Source organism: Podarcis raffonei, chromosome 1, assembly GCF_027172205.1.
Source record: "Podarcis raffonei isolate rPodRaf1 chromosome 1, rPodRaf1.pri, whole genome shotgun sequence".
In the NCBI taxonomy this organism is placed as follows: domain Eukaryota; kingdom Metazoa; phylum Chordata; class Lepidosauria; order Squamata; family Lacertidae; genus Podarcis; species Podarcis raffonei.
The window spans coordinates 106,462,655-106,485,167 of record NC_070602.1 but is presented as its reverse complement, the minus strand read 5'-3'; the positions used below and the strand labels follow the sequence as shown (position 1 = coordinate 106,485,167).

Below are 22,513 nucleotides of genomic sequence, written 5' to 3'. Positions count from 1 at the left end.
TATACCTGTTCTTTTAATCTTTTCCTGTATGGAATCAGTTGCTCTGCAGCCCAATTTAAGTGAGCAAGCAAGCAAAACATTGGCATTTTGCTAACAGATGAAACACCCTATTAGCAAAAGTTACTTAGCATGGTACTTATGTGAATAATAGTAAGCGCTGCCACAGTGCCTCTTTCTGTGCTCAATAGGACTTATCCACACTTGCTCTTGTATCACTTCGTTTCCCTGGTGGAAGCTGCTCTTTACTGCTTATTGAGAACAAACAGCAATTTGGGCTTTCCCTGGATTGCCATTTGTTCCTATCTATTTGTTCCTTTCCCTTGGAAAGGAGTGGGGCAAGGAGAAAACCACTTGGACCCATGCTGTCTAGGCACAGTACAAGCAGAAGTGTGGATGAGCCCTAAGGCTCAAGAAAATGCACATAGGATCACAGCCTTAAGAGTACAACCCAAATGACGTGATCCAAGTGCTTCCTTCTGCCATGGCCATCAAATTGCCCTTCTACAGTTTTACCTATGGCATTACACTATTGCTACAATAAATCACTATTTCTACAATAGAAAGTTTACAGTCTAATCTTGGGAAGCTCAGGAAACATCCCCACAAACCATACAGCAGCTTCTTTCATCCCAGCAATGATTGTTGTAGGTCCACACTATACCTTGAAAAAGAACCACAAGCCCTAATATCGGAGAAAGTTTTGAGCACTGTGAAATGGCCTTTTTCAGTTTTTGCTCCCACATTATTGAGCTTAGAGCAAAGTTGCTTCATTTGTGAAAATCAAGGCTTCAGACATGGAGATGTTACATTTTTTGTCCTTGTAATTACTAGCTGCAAGAAAGAGGATTCTGGAACAAAATCAAGCCTGTTGTGTTTCTTACACTGAGTTTTCAACAAAAACAGAAGTACATAAGTACTATTCATGTGTTTTTAGTGTTGCATCAGCAGCTGTTTATGGCAATATAATTTGATTAAATAAGTTGGGATTTAATAAGTGTTCTTCTGGAAGGGACATAAGTCTCAATAACCATTGCCCATAAATCATAACGAATAAAACAAATTTATAGCCAGTGTTTTTATATCTGTATTTACATAGTAAGTTTAGTATTAATAAGTATTCTGATTTTATTTTTTTATCATCTTAGGGTTGTGGGGATTTGCAAGCTGTACCAATTCTCTACCTTGTATCTGCAAACGTAAAAAGATATGGACTATTGAGAGAGAAATACCCAAAGAGCAGCCTAATCAAGGAGTGTGCCCAAAAGGATGGCTTTATTTTGCATTCAAGGTACTTTCTTGCTTGTTTGAACAAACAAAAACCAGAGCCTATTAACATACACTTTTAAAAATAAATGCGCATTCGGATGCTGCTAGTGTTTAAGAGGAAAGTTTTTCATATATAATTTGTTCCCATTGATTTATAGCAGAGCTCACCAGCTTGTCAGCCGCAGAAGCATACGTGCTTTGCCTGATACTCACAGGTTCTCCCTCCTCTTCCCCATTGAAATTAGGCTTGAAATAAGCATTCTTTTGCAGCCAGTAGAAGTACAGTTTCTACAGTTTGTCCCTAAAGTGGTGACTACTGATTTATTGGAAAATCTGACGATTTCGTCAGAAGGAAGACAAATGTTGAGAGCAGATGAAACAACTGGGAGGCCTTGATATCATACGTTACAGCTATGGCTAATAATGACCACCTTCCTGAAGGTGGCAGGCACCCCTGTCAACATAGCAGTGCAAAACTAACTAGTTAATTCAGCAGAACCTGGAAATTGGATTTACACTGTGCCTGTGAATCTGGGCAGCCTCCATAGCAAAAAGACATACAATTCCAAACTGGAAGGGTGCTGTAAACCCAGCTATAGAATCACTGTTAAACTCAGGTTCTGCTTATGGGCTTCCCATAGAGCATCTGACTGGCCATTGTGAGAACAGAATGGTAGACTAGATTGGCCTTTGGCCTAATCCAGAAAGGCTGTTCTTATGTGCCCTTGGTGAGTTACCTTAGGTAGAAGCATGGAAAATCAGCAGCTCATACCTGGAGCAACCATTCAGGCTGCAACTATGCACTTGGCTGGGTTTTTTTGGCTGAGATTTCTCCTGCCTCTAACACTTCCTCCCAGCACCCAAAAGTAATAGTGGGAATTTCCACACAGACACACACTTTAATTCTCCTTTGTCTTGACCTAATCTTCACACAGTCACCGTCAGCAGTTTCCCTTGGCAAGCTGCCTCGCTAGCCAATGTTGCTCATCACTTCACTTTTTTCCCCTGTCAGATTTCTCTCCCTTGTGGCTTTCTGTTTCCAAGTACACTTAATTCTTCCTTATTCATCTGTTTTCCTAATCTGGGGTTTCTTTTGTATTTCCTCCCCCACCTTAATACGCTCAAGAGTATGTACTTGTTTTCAGAAGTGGCCAGCATTGTGGGGCGCCTGCTTAGCCCTAAATCTTGCCCCATCCTGGTAAGTGGAACAGCACCACATTTGGAAGGGTGGTCTCTGTGCGCGCGCACACACACACACATACGTCAGCCACTCCTGTTCATTTTCCTTTCTTCAACTTACTTCTTCATTCTTTCCAAACTTCCTCTTGTCTAGGCCATGCAACTCAAATCCTATATGGGTTATTCAGGGCCAAAACACATGTGATCTGTCTTTGTCTTTAATGGTACAAGTTTTCTTTTGGGGGTGGGGGTTAATGGACAGTTTTTTAGGGTTTCCCCAATTTTCCAATAGCATAGTTTGGTCTTTCCCTCCCCACCCTCCATTTGACTCCTTAATCTCTTCAATCATGTCATGGTTAAATGTGTTCTGGGCAGTGAATTAAATAAAGATCAAAATCAATATGCAACAACCTTTTGTTGCGTTATCAGTGAAGCAGATGGCAGATTGTTAAGGCTGCTGTTTCTACACTAAGCCTCCCGCTTTTCGTGGCAAGATGTGAGCTACTTGGTGAAGAGCTGCAGAAAGTCACTCCAAATCTCTTGAAAGAATGGGTTTTTATGTTGTTTGCAAAACAAGATTTTCTCATGAGCTGCTAATTGTAAAAAAAAAATCCTGCATCCAACCATCCATAACTGGTGTGACTCAGGATTTCCAGTGATGATGAATTTTTCGTTTGGCTGCCAGAGAAGCATTTGTCTGTGGGCAAAATGCCCAGGCGTTGAAAGCGTGCTGGTGTCCAGTAGGCTCGATGCAGTGTTTTTGTTGTAGTTGTTGTTGAATTAGTCTCAGTCTAATATCGCAGGTGGCTGCCTTAACGCTGCACAAAGCTTTTTGTCCATTGTGCTGTTGCTAGGCAAGTCTCCAGTTATGTGTTCCAGTTTTGTCTGGTTGAGTTCACGACTGGGCTTAGTGCATTACATACTAAGGAACAGAAGCATTTGTTAAGTTTTCTGCAGAGTGCCAAGGAACGTGCCATGAGTAATAGGTCTGGTGTATCCCTGCACTTATTGCATCTGATCCAAATTTTCCCTTTCTACTGTGTTGCGGAAATTGCCAAGTTCCTACCAAGGGCAGAGGGGACCTTAAATGCCTTCTGGAATGTAGCCAAGGTTTAAAATGTGCTGTTCTGTGTTGGGAGCTGTGTGATCCCTCTTTCTACCCACTATTTCCAAAGCACGAAGTTGTTGGCTATTATTATGTATGGGTTGCCCTAGAGAGTAAGGTCTAGGTGAGAAAGTAGGTCAGAATATACCTTCCCCTCCATTAAGAGTTACTGCTCCATTTAAATAACTATTTCCTTTTTTGAGCAGTGCTTTCTGGTGCAGATTCCAAAGGACCCAGGCCTCCTGAAGAGCTGGAATTCTGCACAAGCATTCTGCAGTCACTATGATGCATCGCTTGCTTCAATTGAAAATGAAGTTGAACAAGGTATAATAGTGAACCATTTCATAACGGCACTATAAAGATTTTTTGTTTGTTAGTTTGTTTTATGAATAGGATCCCAGGCCTAACCAACAGATAACCTGTGCACCTTAAATAAAACCACAAGTGAGTTGTAACAGCTTCAGTAGCTATTCTTAAGTATTGGTACTGAGAGGATCCAAATACGATTCCTTCAACACTAAAAATAATATGACCTGAGTGCGTTTTCTGTGCTAGATTCAAATATTTGTTGTTTTCTACTCTGGCTGTAAAATACTACTGCACATTGTTTAGTTACCGCTACAAATCTTCTCTTCCAGCTGTACTTTGAAGTCTGTAGTTAAAAGAGGAGAAATGTATTTCGGGGGGGGGGGAGTAATGATGTCAAAAGAGATGTATATTCTCATTTCATACATTGGAAGTCATTCCATTCTGGGAAAGGTCCCATCTCTTGGGAAAAGAAAGCAGGGCTAAAACTGTTTTCTGGCATTTGGGACGGACACACACACACACACACACACACACACACACACACTTGATGTCTATTTGTCTTCCTGCCTCAGACAGCAAAACAAGATTTCTGCTGAGCTCTTTAAGAACTGCAAAAATCAAAAGGCAATGTCAAAACAATATCAGAAAGACAATCTGCAGACACCCAACGGCTTCAGCACTTCCTCCCTTTAAGCCAGATAGGAAGGGAAGGTTTGCGAGTATGTGGCTTAGGGTAGTACCTGAAAATGTACTTACCTAACACTGCACAGACTGGCAGACACTTCACTCTCTCCACCTGGGATCAGCCAGGGGCCAAGAGAATAAATATGTCATTAAGAAATAGATATATGTAGCTCTCAGAAATGTTTTGGAGGAAAGCATGCCAGCTTCTTCTGATTTGATTGAAATCTGTCCCATACAGTATATTTTCCAAAGACCGGATGCCTTCCCTAAAAACATGTCCTGTAGCTGAAGTTATCCTTTCCATGGGTTCTGATGACTTGCTGTCACATCTCACACTAAAAGAGGTGAAAGAGGCCACTGCATAGATTTTGTATGGCCTTGTGCACTTCATCCATGTGGGCAAATGGGCTGTCCTCCATCTCAGACATCTTCAGATGCCTAAAACATGGCCTTAAGAGGATGTCACTAGTTGCTGCCCTCATAACCTCCTCCAGAATTAAAGGTTGATTACTTGAGGATCAAGGATTCCTGCCTCACGCAGGAAATGGCCTTAGACCTGCCTTCTGTTCACAGGAGGTGGGTTCTAACCTGATATTGAAAAGAGCAAAAATAGCACCGGGTTAAAACTTCCCGTTTCAAAATACTGATAACTAACTAGTGCAAGTGCTTGCTAGGGTAAGGTGCCAGATCTAAACACTATCACTATCACCCAGTCTTGTATTGTGTTTGCATTGGTAAAGTATTCTACTACATTCAGCCTTGGCAAATAAACTTGGAAATTGACAGTACGAAGGAGACAGAGGTACAGAGAGCTATATAGGGAGGTTACTTGAAAGTAAGCCTGAGTTACTCCCATGTAACTGTGCCTGGCATGACAACCTTTTTGCCATTTCACACTTTCTCTGGGAGGAAAAAGGAGAAGAAGCTGCTGTTGTCTGTGTCTGTCGCATATTGGGCCCTCATTTCTTGTTCTATTGTTTTGACTGCATTTATAGTTCTGGCTTCCGCCAGAGCAAATGACCTTTTTGGAAAGATAGTGGAACAACTGAGGACTAGACTGCGGTGAAGAATGCTGTAGCTACTTCTTCATTTCCCTTCCAAAGAAAGCTTCAAGTGGGTGGTCACAATTGTGGGAACAGTTACCTAGAATTAAGGCTCAATTAATTCACCAGGACTTATTTTCGAGTAAATAGGCATAGATCAGGCTGTGTTAGCCTCTGTTGTAGCACACACAAGAGGCAAAATACACCACAGAGTAGGTGGGAAAGGAAAACAGCATTACATCAGTTCATTTCCCACTGGCTTAATCAGTAGTTTTTTCGTTTCTCACTTCCATGTGACTTCCGCCTCTGTAATGTGCCACTGAGTAGAGACTAACTTAATTGTTTTGCTTCTGTTCTTAATGAGTTAAAAAAAAGTCTGTCATCTTCAATTGCTTGATTTATACCTACAGGTGATTCATTTCTAACTGTGATTTCCTTGTCTAGCTTTCATAACAATGAATCTGTTTGGGCATAAATCAAATGTCTGGATTGGCCTGCAGAGTACTGATTACGAAAGATGGGCCAATGGGAAAGAGGTGGAATATTCCAACTGGTATCCAGCAGAAGCAGTGCAGGCAAGTGTTAAAAGTAGCTTTGTGTGGAGTTTTTGTTTGTGCGTTTTTTGACATTGGCTTTTTCCTCCTTTTCAGTCCTTTCTAATAAACATTGTCATAATAATAATAATAATAATAATAATAATAATAATAATAATAATAATAATTTATTACTTATACCCTGCCCATCTGGCTGGGTTTCCCCAGTCACTCTGGGAGGCTCCCAACAGAATATTAAAAGCACAATGAAACATCAAACATAAAAAACTTCCCTAAACAGGGCTGCCTTCAGACGTCTTCTAAAAGTCAGGTCGTTGTTTATTTCCTTGACATCTGATGGGAGGGCGTTCCACAAGGCGGGTGCCACTGCCGAGAAGGCCCTCTGCCTGGTTCCCTGTAACCTCACTTCTCATAGTGATGGTACTGCCAGAAGACCCTTGGAGCTGGACTTCAGTGTCTGGGCTGAACGGTGGGGGTGGAGACGCTCCTTCAGGTATACTGGGCCGAGGCTGTTTAGAGCTTTAAAGGGCAGCACTTTGAATTTTGCTCGGAAATGTACTGGGAGCCAATGTTGGTCTTTCAGGACCCGTGTTATATGGTCTCGGCGGCCACTCCCACTCACCAGTCTAACTGTTAGTTGAAGTTTCCAGGTTGCCTTCAAAGGTAGCCCCATGTAAAGTGCATTGTAGTAGTCCAAGCGGGAGATAACTAGAGCATGCACCACTCTGATGAGACAGTCTGCGGGCACGTAGGGTCTCAGCCTGCATACCAGATGGAGCTGGTAGACAGCTGGTAGACAGGATTGCACAGGGGGATTAAGGCTATTAATGGCTACTAGCGATGGTGGTTATGCTCTACCTGCACTATCAAAGTCAGCCTGCCTCTGAATTCCCGTTGCTGGGACTCACAAGTGAGAAGAGTGCTGTTGCCCTTGGATACTGCTGGCTTCCCATCGGCCAATGTTAGAATAAGTTGCCTTTGGCTTGATCCAGCATGGCCTTCATATATTCACTATTAGACTGCATTTTCATTAAACTTTTTTTTTAAAAAAATTTTTATTGATTTTCTTTTTTCTCATTACAAATATACTTATAACATACAATTTACATAGCATCTCTTCCTCCATCCCTTTGGACTTCCCTCAACTTCCATTTCTGACTTATTATCCTTATTATTATATTCTGCTATTTTCTACAAATACCATATTTTTCCTTTAATTGAATTATTTGTTCCCTATCCATAAAGTTGTAAATCCTGCCGTCAGGTCAATATTCTTTCTTTGTTTCTGCAAATTTAATATAAAAGGTTCCCACTCTTTTTCAAAATCCCTATTGTCCTTTTCCTGAAGTCTGTCTGTCAGCTTCACCAACTCTGCATAATTCATCAGTTTTTCTTGCCATTGTTCTTTTGTTGGAATTTCTCCAGTCTTCCAGTTCTGTGCTATCAATATTCTTGCCCCTATCATAGCATACATAAATAGTGTCCTTTTCTCTTTCGGCAGACCTTGACCTAAAATACCCAACAGGAAGGCTTCTGGCTGCTTAACAAATGTTATTTTAAACATTTTTTTAAATTCATTATATATCATTTCCCAATATACCTTAACACTTTTACAATCCCACCACATATGGTAAAAGGTCCCTTCAACCTCTTTCTACCTCCAACACTCCCTCTGTTCATTTTTATATATTTTGGCCAATTTCACCAGTGATATATACCATCTATACATCATCTTCATATAATTTTCTTTGAACAATATACAGTCTGTAAACTTCAAATTTACTTTCCAAAGTTTTATCCAATCTTCGAATTGTATATTGTGGCCTATATCTTGCGTCCATTTGATCATAACTGATTTTACTTCCTCATCTTTCGTTTCCCATTCTAAGAGGATATTGTACATCTTTTTTAGTAATTTTGAGTTCTCCTCTATTGCTTTCTTTTGGAATTTAGAAACCGTGTATAGAAAGCCTTTCTTATTGTCCTCTTTGAAGATATCTTTTAGCTGCCTATGATGCAACCAACTTTGCAAAAGTTTGTTGGTCAAACTTTTTATTTTTTAAGTACTGAGAAATCTATTGCTCTTTCATAAAAGGTTCAGGGTCTTTTCATTACTGTATACTGAGTAATCTTCTCTATTTTTTCTGATGATCATTTTGTTAATATGTCACATATATATGTGTGTGTGTGTGTGTGTCCGTATATATGTGTGTGTGTGTGTGTGTATATGTATATATGTATATATGTATATATGTATATGTGTGTGTATTGTTCTCACAGTGATTTCCATCATAACATATTGTTTACAGAATCACCATGATCACAGTACTGAAATCCAAGAAAAAGCTCCGCTATGTGCTTCCATATTAAATAAACCTAGCTTCAGTTTAATGGGAAAATGGCACCTAGAAAACTGTGGAAAAAGTAATGGGTTTATCTGCCAAAAGGCTCAAGGTAAAAAAATATTTTTTTCCTACTTACCCACCCCTAAAAAGGCACTTATATATGTCTACTCCAAATTAAGTCTTACTGAATTTACAGGGGTTACTCCCAGATAAGTAGATAAAGGATTGAAAAACTATTGTGTATGTTGAATGAGTATATGCACATCTGTTGAGTGAGGGTGTGTTTGTGTTTGTGGAGGGGGGCAGGTCCTGAGCACACACCCATTGCTTCACATGTGGCCCTCAGAAGCAAAAAAAAAAAAAAAGTAACATAAATCATGTAACATTTCTTTTTGTAAGCATGTATGTTCTGTTCCTTTTCTGTGTGAGAAAATTTCCAAGACATATTAGCACTTCAGGAGGTATAATAGTCATAGTATGGGATTTAGCTTACTATTTAACATTTAACATTATTTTGCTCCAACAGTGTTCCTGGCATTGTGCATAACACAGAATGCATTTTCCCTCCCATCAGTGCTTACTGCTACAATTAGTAATTGGATTTTAGAAGGATGAGAAGCGTGAAGAGAATGGGCCAGCACCCTCCCCATTCTGCAAAGTATAAACTGCTAGTTGGTGCTGCTCTTTCCACACATCTCTCTTGGCTCTGTTGACTCCTGGAGTGGAGCTACTTTTCAGGGGGTGCAGTTTTTGGCATGGGACTGATCTTTATCTCAGTGGCGGAGCTTCATACTCCGGCACCGGGGGTGGGGGTGGAGAGCAGGCGGGGTCAGGGCTGGCGCACGTCCTGGGGGCATGGCGCGCTGCCCGTAGGGGCGTGGCATGCATCCTGGGAGCATGGTGTGCCGCCCATAGGGACGTGGCGCCCAGTGCGGGAGGGGGGCAGCCGCGATGGCATCCCGCCAGGATCACGCTGCCAGGGGTGGTGTGCTCCCCCCACGCCTCTTCCTCTGCCAGTGCTTTATCTTACAATCAAGAGAGAATGTACAGGGTTTGGTTTTAAACAAATGGCATAGTGGGGTTTTAAAGGTCTGCCAAAAAACAGAACCTCTTCTTTTTCCTTTTTGTGCCTTTTTTCTCCCAGTTCTGTCAATCCCCAGTGAGTTATCTTAAAGAAAATACAAGCAAATGATATTTTAAGATACCATATGAGTCATAAATTGCTCTGAGTTAATTTTAGTAAGCAATTTAAGAAATAGTAGACACAACAGTATTATGAGACAAAAATGGCCTATGATCATCCAGCTGCAATGGTACATTTGTATCTCTGCTCTCTTCTTTGGAAATGAAACATGAAATGTTTTCTCTCTAGTGAATGTTTGGGCATGTTACAGTCCTACTGGCTAAGATTAGTGGTTGAGCTTTTCACTCTTCCCATTTCCCAAGACTGCTTCAAGCTTCATCATATGATTTTATTTTATTTTTTACTAGTAGCAGATGTCACCCTAGACCAAAGGAGAACTCTTGTCCTTACAGTGGTACCTTGGTTTTCGAACATAATCCATTCCAGAAGACTGTTCGACTTCCAAGGCGTGTTCGAAAACCGAAAACTCAATACGGAAGCTGCATGGCATGTTCGACTTCCAAGGCGTGTTCGAAAACCGAAGCATTTACTTCCAAGTTTACGGCGTTCGAAAACCAAAACATTCGTCAATGGAGACATTCGAAAACCGAGGTACCACTGTATTTGGATACTAGTAGTAGCACCCCATAAGCAAGAGTGATTCATAATGTTCCATTCAACTAAGTCCTGCTCAGAATCTATTTCCATTGGATAGGATTCAACATGGTGGGGCTTATGCACATGGGAATGCAGTCCACGCATGCAGTGGGACCTTACCCTCTTCTCCTTCCTACCACGCTCCCCCCACCTGTTCTGGGGGTTCCTCCAACCTTCCAGAGCAAATTTAGGGGGCAAAGAGGGAAGAGAGAGGTAGTCCCATTGTGTGTGCAGACCCCAATCTGTGCATGCAACAACTTAGTTGAAACTGCTTGGAGAATTGTCATACAGTATTCACTCTCTTTGTTATGGTAATGTACTTTAAAATTCAGCATAAACTTAAATTCTCAAAGTACTTACAGCTTGAACTGTGATGTGCTAGTATGGGGCTTATGCCTTTTAATTATGCTTACAAGGATCTGTCCTTCCAGTGAGCACTCAGTGCTAGTGTCAGTGAAAAGGCACAACTGGTTCCTTTATGCTACTATTTAGTTCTGGTCCAAGTCTGTGCAGTGATTGGTGCTTTCAAGGTTTTCAAATACTGAGCCAACGAAAAATGTGATTTTATTATTTACTCCTCCACTGGCTGAATTTTAAACAAGTTCTGGTAATAGTATTATGTACCATAATATCCTCTAATATCTTTTGGGGGGGGTTTCCTTGCTGCTTTTAATAGATTAATTTAGTTGTTACTTATATTACTTTCACACATGGCTATATCCTGTTTGAAAATGTAAATTTCTTAATAGCATACATAAAACTGAAAAGGTTTTCTACGGCTTTGCGGGTGACTCTTGATCTTTCATTTTATTCTTGTCACAGATATGTCTAGAAATGTCATACACTCTTCTGTGATGTACCCAGTACCAAATACTTTAGAGTATGCAAACAAGACATATACATTAATCCGTGGGAATATGACTTGGTACATGGCTTTAAAAACCTGCAAGGAAAATGGGGCTGAATTGGTCAGCATTTCAGACCACTATCACCAAGCCTTCCTCACTGTAATTGTAAATCGACTGGGCTTTGCCCATTGGATTGGATTATTCACTTCAGATGTAGGTATTTAAAATATTTGCTCATTTGCTGTGATTTAGCAAGTATGTTCAAATTTACCCTTTCACTGGCTGAACATGTTAAGTGAGTTTGTAAACAAAACTATGTGTGTCTTTATTACCATTTGCCTCTATAAGTACCTTTTTAAAAAATACTAGGGGGAGAGGCTGCAGTTCAGTGGTAGAACACCTGCATTGCATGAGGGTCCGAGGGTCCATCCTCGGACTGAGAGCCAGTGTGGTGTAGTGGTTAAGAGCGGTAGTCTCGTAATCTGGTGAACCAGGTTCGCTTCCCCGCTCCTCCACATGCAGCTGCTGGGTGACCTTGGGCCAGTCACACTTCTCTGAAGTCTCTCAGCCCCACTCCCCTCACAGAGTGTTTGTTGTGGGGGAGGAAGGGAAAGGAGAATGTTAGCCGCTTTGAGACTCCTTCGGGTAGTGATAAAACCGGATATAAAATCCAAACTCTTCTTCTTCTTCCATTCCTGGCATCTCTAGTTGGGACTGGGAGAGACGTCTGTATGAGAGAGGATGGGCTGCAATTTTGTAAGAAAGAGTTAAAAAATAAAAATCAGTTTGTGAACTGCCAGAGGTAATCAAATATTTTCCCCCCAGAACGGCCTTAATTTTGAATGGTCAGATGGTACCAAGCCTCCGCATACTTTCTGGAGAGATGAGGAATCACAGACCTCTGGAAGCTGTGTCTACATTGATATTGACGGACGCTGGAGGAGCACTGACTGTGAGAGACTTCTGAATGGGGCAGTTTGCCATATTCCACCCCGTAAGCTGGTTCTCTCTCACATTAAACACTGAAACCCTCTCAGCAAAGAGCCCATTCTGGCCTCTGGGCATCGTCTTAAGGAAGTTAAAATGAGGGAAGGGCCTTGTTTAAAATGCTCCATGTTGAGATGTATTTCGCTTGTGTTGTAAATAGTCAGACTTTGTAATAACATTTCTGCCTAAGGAAAGAAGACAGCTTTCCCCAAATATGATGAGAAGTGCAACCAGTTTGCTCAGTTGAGCTGGTTCTTTGTGATGGGGATGATTCGGCTGCCTGGGGCTAAGCTGATAAAAAAAAATAAGAGAGTACAGTGAAGGCGTAGAAAATATTATGTCATGAGCCCACAGCATGCTTCATGGTTCTTGGGGGAAGTTCCTTAAAAAAAAGCAAAAGATTACTTAAAAGCAGAGAGTTGCCCCATTTCCTTCCAGTTTTTGGTAATGTACGTACCCTAGGCATAAGGTACACAAGTACTCTTCTACAGAAAAAGGACTGGTGCTGATGTAATATATTTGTCTCAATAGGCTATTGCAGAATTTGTTAGATCTCTGGAGAGCAAATTCTGCCTTTCTGTTGTGGCTAAACTATTCCTTCTGTCACAGAGGAGAAGCCAACTGAATATAAGGGACTGTGTGATGAAAAACCTGTCCCTTGGATAAAATTTGAAAGGAGCTGCTACAGCTTTTCCACAGTTTTAGAGAACTCAGACTTTGATGAAGCATTTGAATTCTGCAAAAAGCAAGGTAATCTGTTGGTGGAAAAATTGGCAGAGGATTTATGGCCTTGCATCGCCTAATCGTCAGTGTTCTTTTCAAAGTTTCAGAGAAGTTATTTCAAAGACTATTGATCTGTTTTGATGTTGTTCAGCATAGCCGATGCAGTCCAGAAAAAGCTAGATAAATCTCTGGTACTGCCAAAGCAGTGAGTCCATGGCCACTTCTCACATTACTGTATGTTATTAATTCATTGTACTCTAAATATTTGAAAAATAAAAATTAACTGGGCAATTTACATGCAACACCACATTGGGCACCATACCAGCAAATTTATGGGGTTTTGCAGTGTCTCAGCACTCTTTTTTGAGGTGGGGGAGAGCCACCAACGGCATCATGTTTGAGTTGAATGCATCCAAAATTCTGCACCCCACCCCCTGCTTGTTACTTCAGATTTCCCCTTACTGGGGGGGAAATCTGGTTAGTATTGTTATGACTAGTATAGACACCAAAACTCCAAAAGCAGAACTATTCCGTTTCTGGAGGTGATTTGTTTCTGAGATTTGGGGGGATAGTCTACTGCTATACCTCCCCAGTTCCAGTTTGGCCTAGCTGGGCACACCTGAACCATTGTATTTATGGAAACAGCTATGGAAAGGTTATTGGTGCTGCTTTGGAATGAGGAAGTATGTAATCTTGCTGTGCATGTAATTTTGTTTTTCTTCATACCAGAGTACATCATCAGAAGGCCTAGCCTGGAATTTTTTTGCTAGGCTTTTTTGTTGGTGCGCAGGTCTCAAAGCTACTAAGGAGGGGGAAATTCCTGACAATTTCACATGCCTGCAAGAGAAAATTGCAATGAAACAGACCCGTGCAACTTTCTCTTTGGATTATTGTGCAGCCTTGCTCATCTCTACTCTGTAAATATACATCTTGAATTAATATGACGTTGTTTCTTGATCTAAGGATGCACCCATGATATTGAGTAATGATTCCGATATCATGGAAGGTAGCTGAGGATTTATTGGGGGGGTATTTATGTACTGCCGTTCATATTTGAGTATTAATGCCCTTTCATTCAGTGACTTATCAGGGCAGTTTACGTAGTCAAGAAATACAAAAGCAAAACAATAAAACAGAAATATGTGTTAACTTGCTTGCGCGCACACCGAAACAAAACATAGATTTGAAGCTAAAACGTGGAAAGTTTTAAAAGAAAGTATTTGCCTGCTGCTGGACTGACATTAAGATAGGCAAACCTCCATAAGGTGAGCATCACACAGGGAGTCTGTCCTCAGTGGATGAAGGGCTGCTTACTAGTAACCTCCCATTGTACTTCACTTGGTGGGGACAATCGGAGAAGGTCTCTGGTTAAGATCTTAGGTTCCAAGGAGGCACATGTGAGGGCAAGCATTCCTTTAGGCACTCTGGTCTTAACTTTAAAAGTAAAAACTAGCACTTCAAAGAACTGAGCCTGGAAACAAACTAGAAACTATTGCAACTGGCAATGTACTGGCATGGTCTGTTCATTGTATTTGATAGCAATGCGTAGAGTTCAGATAGCGTTGTGAGAGAGTGTTGGTTTTTAAGCAAATCATGCGTAAATCTGAATCTCTCTCTTTCTCTCTGCTTTCATCCTCAGGTTCTAATCTTCTAACTATTGAAGATGAACATGAAAATGCTTTTCTTCTGGAAGAATTGCATTCTTCTGGGCCTTCAGTTGAAACAATTTGGCTGAATATCCAGTTTGTTACTGAGAGTAAGTAAAGGGAATTGATCAGATACATCCATCCGTTTCTGTATAGCTGCCTTTACAGGGCAAGTTGCTTGGCTCATTAGTTAACATATATGCTGTAGTCGCTAAGACACTCTGCCAAATTCTGGCTACATAATCACTTTGTTTCTGTTGCAGTTCCTCTTATGTAATGAGCTAATTCCTCAGTCTGAATACCTACTAATAAGGATGTCTCTGTGTTTGAAATACGGATGGTCTGGCAGGAAAACTGGTTGTTGTTTCCTCCAGGGGTTTTCCCCACACACACCCTGCCACACCTCTTGGTCAATGCTGTTCCTTCCATCTTGGGCTTTTTCTTGCCATATCTGAAGGAGCATCTTCACCCACATTGTTCAGCCCGGGCACTGAGGTCTAGCCCCAAGGGCCTTCTCGGCAGTAGCGCTTTCCCTGTGGAACGCCCTCCCATCAGATGTCAAGGAGATGTCTTTTAGAAGACATCAGAAGGTAGCTCTGTATCGGGAAGTCTTTGATGTTTTATTATGTTTTTATATGTGTTGGAAGCCGCCCAGAGTTATTATTATTACATCTTATCCAGAAGTGACTAGGAAGCACATCCTGCTATAAGCTATTCTGATCAACCCTTCTTCCCAGTACTAAAAAGGGAAGGAAATACAAGTCAAGGCATATTTGTGCATTTATTTATTTATTTATTTATTTATTTATTTATTTATTTATTTAAAATTGACACTCCATCGTGACTAATCTGGGAGGAAGTTACAATGTCATAAAATTTACAAATTTGAAAGAGTAATAATCAGTACATACAATTTTAAAGGTCTTGTGGGGTCAGTGTTCCTATGCCGAAGTTCTTAAATGTTCCTAACATGAATTGGAATTCTTATAGGTACCATTACCAGAGAGCCCAGAAACATTTCTGTTTTGCACACTGACAAATCTTATTTAGAGATTTCTTTCTGCTGAACTGCTCTTATAGGCTTGTTAAAGGTTTGAGGGATGATTCCAAAATAGTTTTGGAAGAACACACAGTAATGGCACTGCAGCTGAATTAAACATGCGTTTGGACTTAGAGGAAACACTTCATTTTGTTTATTATTTCAAGTACAGTTGTGAACTTTTTTTGGTTTTACTGTTTGATCGTTTGTAAATTGCTTTGAGGTTTTTTGTTTTTTTAAATCAAGTGATGTATGAAGTTTATGAAATAAACAAATAACTTTATTTTCTTTGGGGTTGTAAGCCACTCCATCCCAAAGGCTGTGAGCAGCAAACACTTAAAAACCAATATTTTTTAAAAAAAGAAATAAACATATTGCATTTTTAAAAAATGAGGGTAGATCCCCAAAGAAATTGAATTTTCATAAATATTCAATGAACACCTCCAAAATAGCTTAACTTCTATGGCAAGGAGGACACCTTCTTATTCTTGCTTGGAGGCAGCTAAAGGTAGATGGAACTTACCCTCACCTCTGCAGACCCCAAAAAACTGCTTAGTTTTTATACAGGAAGCAACAGAAATATGGTATTCTGCTCATAGATGCTCTTAGAAAACCCCAAAAAAAATTCAGTTCTGATGTAAGCAAATATTTGGGAAGGAAGGTGACAACTAGAATTGCATTCTGCTCTGCACAGCTGTATAATGATTTCCACATTTTTTTGCCCATAGACAATACAATAACGTGGTTTACTGGTTCCCCCATTCAATATTCAAACTGGGGCATCCAAGAACCTGATCTAGGTCAGCTGACAGGAAAAGTTTGTGTTGCCTTAAGGACCACAGATGGAGTCTGGCAATTATCAACCTGCCAAGATAAAAAAGGATTTGTATGCAAAAGAAGCACAGGTATGAATCCACATTGAAAACAACATATGCAGGTCCCCAGTCTTGGGCCTGGGGAATGCACCTGAAATCTGCAAAGCTGTCAAGGCCCATTTTGCAGAAGAAAAACAGGTGATGCTCAGACCATTCCCCACCCCCCACCCCTGCAAGCCAAGCCAACTGTACACACATACAAAAAAAGCAAACAAATCAAGTAACACATCTATCTAAACCAGGGGTAGTCAACCTTTTTATACCTACCACCCACTAATGGATCTTACTTGGTGGTAAAATTTCCTTACCGCCCACCAGTGCTTGATGGAAGGAGGATTCAGCTTGTGCCATAGAACCCCCTACCGCCCACCCAGAATCCTGAAACGCTCACTAGTGGGCAGTAGGGGCCAGGTTCTGATCTAAACAAAAATTTCAAAATACAAAATTGAGAGAGCTGGAGGCGGGGTTGCCAAAGGAGATGTTTGAGGGCACTGTCGTTTCCTCTTCGAATTCTAGCCTTCCAGCTTACGCTTAATCAGATTATTGACGCCAGTAAAAATCCCACCTCCTGTCAGCAGGGCTCTATGGAGTGGCAAAGCCGCCGCCACATCAGCAGCCCGGCTTCCCACAGCATCAGTTTTGTTGCACCCATCACATACCTTGAGTAGGGGGGTTTTCTGTCACTTGGTTGGATACTGAAAATTGATTCCTGTTAGTGAGCAAGAAATGTACTACTTCATCACTTTCCTGTGGGATTCCCTTTCAATTACTTCCACTGAATCAGTTGTGATTACTTCTATTCTAAGTAAATATTGGGACTGCATTGCTAGTTGGTTAAACCCTATATGTACAGGTGAATAAAAATCAAAAGCATTTTTGTTGCTAGAAGAATGAATGGTTAATTGTTGATAAAATGTTCTTTAGCTGGACCATTTTTAGTTAAGGTATTGATGTTATTGCCTGGCCAGATTTGTTCCTTGGTTCTCAAATTCTTTTTTCATGTAAATGAATTTATTAAATGTGAGACTTGACTTGATGACTACAGACTAATATCTTCTGTGTATAACTATTTAAGCAGTTAATTGTGCAAGCCCACTCTTGTACACTGTTCAATTCTGGGTTATTATTTTTCAGCTTATCATGAAATTTCAGTACAGCCCGTTAAAGGTATGTTTTGTAATAACTTTGCTATATCTGAGTCAGAGAAATTGAAGCTAAAACAAAACATAGTGTTATTTCACTTGATGTTTTCTCCTCTCCTCCTTCACCTTTCCCAGTACCGTACCGTAGAATTGTGGTCTTGGTGGTATTATTGACATTTGTGATAGCTGCCAGTGCTATATTTGCATGTTGGTGGTGCTTGAACAAACCCACCCATCTCTGTAGAAGGATGCTGCAGCTGAGAAGTGCTTGTCCAGAAGAAGCAAACTCTGACACTCCAGCCATTGAAGAAAGCATCCTCATTTGCAATCTTGAGAAAAATGATGAAATTCAATGATACAGCAGTATCATTCATTTAATACAAAATATTATATATTCAGCCTGTACAATTAAAATCAATTTCGTGTTCTTAACACAATGTAAGATCAGATCATTGTGTGCCTATACCCTTTTGTAATCAGCTTTTGACTGATCAAGAATGGAAGAGACCTGCTACAGCCTACACCATGTTATATGTTCATTGCTATATATGGGCTGAAAACTCTGGAAGTAGTGCACAGACTTGAAGCAGATACGATGCTATTGATATTTATCGTCCAGTAAACCCACTGGAAGAGTCGAGATCAAGCACAAGGTTCTCCAGCGCAAGACTCTTTAGTAAGCAGCCATTGAGTGACGTCTAAAGATGATATCTTGAAGAACATGACCTTCTGTGATGCTGCTGGAATCAGAATCCTTAGAAGGATTCAAAATACCAGCACCCCATGTCTTATTATTCTCCTCTTCCATGGACTAGAATTCTCTTATTTCACTGTGTGAAAGGGTCTGTGAACTGTTGTGGTTTGGAGTGGGCTGAGTTTGTTTCTCCTCAGTGCTCATCAGCTATGGTTTCTACATACCCTTCATGTGCCTTCTTTCATAAAGCTTCTAATAATAATGTGTGTGAAAACATGTCTTGAGCTAAAGAAACCAATACAAAAGCAAGTTATCTTTTTGGTTTTAGGGAAGTGAGGCACTTTCTTCCAAGGAAGGAAAGAGAAGGTTAGCCCATTTCAACAGAAATTGTAAAAACTGATTAGTTCTGAAACTGCAAAGCGACTACTGTAACAAGAGAGTTGGGTTGCTAAAGCTTGTTCTCATATAATACAGTTCCTCATTCCCACCCCGAAAAATAACACCGCTGGGGTTAAAGGGCTCCATTCTTATTTGCTCTCCTCAGAGAACTATACATTCCCAAGTTAAGGAAGATGTGTCACAGACATAGCCTTCCAAGTCAGAATAATAATTGTTCTAGCCAGATGGGAAATGAGAACACTTAAGCAGCATGTCGCATGAAATTAATGTCCTGTGCTTTAGTGGTAAAGTGTGGCGCTGTGGGTAAAACCTCAGCGCCTAGGACTTGCCGATCGCATGGTCGGCGGTTCGAATCCCCGCGGCGGGGTGCGCTCCCATCGTTTGGTCCCAGCGCCTGCCAACCTAGCAGTTCGAAAGCACCCCCGGGTGCAAGTAGATAAATAGGGACCGCTTACTAGCGGGAAGGTAAACGGCGTTCCGTGTGCTGCGCTGGCTCACCAGATGCAGCTTGTCACGCTGGCCACGTGACCCGGAAGTGTCTGCGGACAGCGCTGGCCTATAGAGTGAGATGAGCGCACAACCCTAGAGTCTGGCAAGACTGGCCCGAACGGGCAGGGGTACCTTTACCTTTTTACTAATGAAGTGGGTCCTCCAGGCAGAACAGTTTGCATCAAGAGGGAAGAGGGGAAAAGAAAAAGAAAAAAACCACTGCAGACCAAGCTGTTCTTCTGGTCAACTTAAGTGTTGCTATTTTATCAGATAAGAAGTATAGTAAATATTGGATAAGCTGCTTCTAAAGCATGTTGCTTGACTACCACTTCCTTTGTGGAGAGACTGACTAATTTGTTTGGCAGGAGAAGGAATCATTTCAAGACTACATTGATTACACATATGCTAAAATCTCAGGACACAGTGACATCAAATAGGACCCACAGATATTTGTCATTCAGTGTTTTCACAAGGAAGCAGATGTTATTGTTATAAAGCGTGTATTCACAGCTGGATTACTTCATTTAAAAAGTATTAATTAAAGTTCACAAGAGTGCATGCCCAGATCTTCAATCTCTGTTCACACAGCCTTCCATGTGTTTTGGACTATAAATCCAGATGTTTGGGACTACAAACCCTGACTAGGGCTGATGGGAATTGAAGTCTAAAATATCTGTAGAGCACCAGGTTGGCAAAGACTTCTTTAGCATCTACTAAGTGAACTTTCGGGGCTCTTTGGAGGAAGAAAGTGAGTAAGGCGGGGCTCATGATAGACATATATAACTTTGAGTGGTATGGGAAAAGTGGATAAGCCTTTTTCATAATACTAGAACTTGGGACCATCTAATGAAGCTGAAGAAGTCTTCATGCGGAGGCGGCAGAGCTAAAACTGGTTGATGTGCTTTTGTCTTGCTCCTTATACAGAGATTTACATAAAGAGCTAATCATTCCATTATTATTGTCTCAGTGAGAGTGTCCAGCTGATTATTATGTGACTTTTCTCACTGGAAATCAAAACAAGCCCGACAGCAAAAACTGCAAAATTCTTTAGAAACCCCAACTAAAATAAGGGCCACAACAATGCATTGAGTTTTAAATTGTATAGTTCTTAAATTTTAATTGAGGTTGGTGATTTCACCTGCTTAGTTGTTTATACATGCTTGTATTGTACTCAAATCGCAAAGGCCATTGGAAGTTCAAGGGCAGAGAAGATAACTATGAGTTATGTGAAGAAGTACTTTAACCCTCTCCAAGATGTACTGATGGCTATCCATGTAGGTGGCTTCAAAAGCAGATTAGACAAATTCATGGAGGAGGATGCCTCCACTGCTGGAGGCAGTATGCCTCTGTATAATAAGTATTAATTATGTCACACATGGGACGCGGGTGGCGCTGTGGTCTAAACCACAGAGCTTAGGCCTTGCCGATCGGAAGGTCGGCAGTTCGAATCCCCGCAACGGGGTGAGCTCCCGTTGCTCAGCAGTCCCTGCTCCTGCCAACCAGCAGTTCGAAAGCATGTCAAAGTGCAAGTAGATAAATAGGTACCGCTCTGGTGGTAAGGTAAAAGGTGTTTCCCTGCGCTGCTCTGGTTCGCCAGAAGCGGCTTAGTCATGACCCAGAAGCTGTACGCCTGCTCCCTCGGCCAATAAAACGAGATGAGCAACGCAACCCCAGAGTCAGTCACGACTGGACCTAATGGTCAGGGGTCCCTTTACCTTTACCTTTTATGTCACACATCCAACTTATGGGCTTCTGGCCACTGTAAGAACAGGATGCTGGACTAGATGGGTCTTTAGCATGATCTAGCAGAGTTCTTTAATGCTTTTTGTCTACATGCAAAACTGAGGGTTTTAGAAAGCATTGTAAAGCTAAGCATTTCCTCTTGAACGATAACAAATATTCTCTTCACCTTGCTCTTACCCAAATTGCACAGTAGCATCTTCTCTTTTTACTAAGATGCCTGCCGAAACCATTTTTTATGTCAGACTTGTACCAATGATGTACTTGTATGCAAGTTGTTTAATTTGAAAAATAAAGACTGCTACACTATATACTACACTTTACAAGATTTCATCATCTCTCTTTCAGGCTTCTTTGATTGTTTTATTTATTATATGTTTTGACAGTTTGGGGCACTTTACGCTGCAGCGTATAAGGAGTTATGTGTTACGCCTTTTCAGCCCATGTTATCTCCTTTTTGCATTGACTTTTGGTGGGCAGGTTTGGAGTATTTTCCACCCCAAAGTGGCAGAGCAAACTGCTTGGATTATATTCAGGCCTTCAGTGTACTGACTTGTTGATATTTTGCTCACATGTTGTATTGCAAAAAGTGCATTTACTCACACTGTGTGCAACTGGGTGGTGGAACAGAGGCAGAAGACTTATTAGGGAATGAAACCTTCAAAACTCCATGTACTTTTATTAAAAGTGGAGTCTCAGGCTTTCAGTAAAGCTTAATTTCTATTAAAGACAGAATAGAAATGCAAATATTTTATTGAGTAATGACAACAGACTATATCGGAAGCTACTTATGGCTGGTCCAAATAGGTGCTTAACAGTTGGCCAAAAATGAAGTAGTTGTCTACTTATTGTTTGCAGACCAAATAGGCTAAAAAATAAACCACTCTCCTGGAGCCCTTGGTTTTTATAATATAGCACAGGGGCAGTGTACTATTGCCCCCCTGAAAAATTACCAATTAATGAGGGCCCTCTCTGCTGCCTCATACAGGACCCATGATTTTCATAATATAGCACTGGTTTTGATGATGATGATGAAAGGCTAAGTGTAATTTTATTTTTCTTCATATTTAGTCCAGAAGACTATGGTTATTAAAATTCTAGTTAAGGGATGCTTTGATTTGTAGAACAGAAGTTTAAGTGCCCAGCAGTTGTCAGTTGGTACACACACAACCAGTGCCCCAAGGCAAAAGTCAACACGTTTTCTTCCTTTTATTTTCCTAGCTGGGAACCTGATCATTCTTCATAGGTTAAAGTTGGGAGATTGTAACAGAACTGAGATTCAGAAAACTAGGATGTTATGGTATGTCATTGAGTTTCAGATGCGATGAGAGTCCCCCACAAATGCTGACTTCGTGAACTAAAGAAAAGATGCATTCTGTAATCAGCGTCGCTTCACATATAGATTTCAATGATGTTTTTTCTGCTCTTCGTTTTGAATGGCTTGATGCTGTCATGCTTGACTGAGCATCAAACACACTACCAAGCTGAAGCCTCCACAACTAACACTGACATGTGATGGAACATGAATTTCTTAAACACATAGGTTAGAAATGCCTGCCTATTTCCACAGTCACATCACAGGTTTGTTCAATAGTCATAATTAGTCATAATTTCCATAGCACTTTTCATACACAAAAGGCATTGCATCCCATCCATGTGCAGCGTT

The 22,513-nt window shown here is 40.9% G+C and overlaps 1 protein-coding gene across 1 annotated transcript in view; it reads left to right on the top strand.

Moving 5' to 3' along the window:
• PLA2R1 (phospholipase A2 receptor 1) overlaps positions 1 to 14,587 on the top strand; it is a 54,656-nt gene extending 40,069 nt beyond the window's left edge. Inside the window, exons 20-27 of the mRNA XM_053407937.1 lie at positions 1,146 to 1,288; positions 3,757 to 3,874; positions 6,031 to 6,167; positions 8,450 to 8,594; positions 11,088 to 11,326; positions 11,939 to 12,107; positions 12,710 to 12,850; positions 14,463 to 14,587. Of these exons, the coding sequence (XP_053263912.1) occupies positions 1,146 to 1,288; positions 3,757 to 3,874; positions 6,031 to 6,167; positions 8,450 to 8,594; positions 11,088 to 11,326; positions 11,939 to 12,107; positions 12,710 to 12,850; positions 14,463 to 14,587 (1,217 nt within the window). The remainder of the gene's footprint in view (positions 1 to 1,145; positions 1,289 to 3,756; positions 3,875 to 6,030; positions 6,168 to 8,449; positions 8,595 to 11,087; positions 11,327 to 11,938; positions 12,108 to 12,709; positions 12,851 to 14,462) is intronic.
• The last annotated feature ends 7,926 nt before the right edge of the window (positions 14,588 to 22,513 follow it).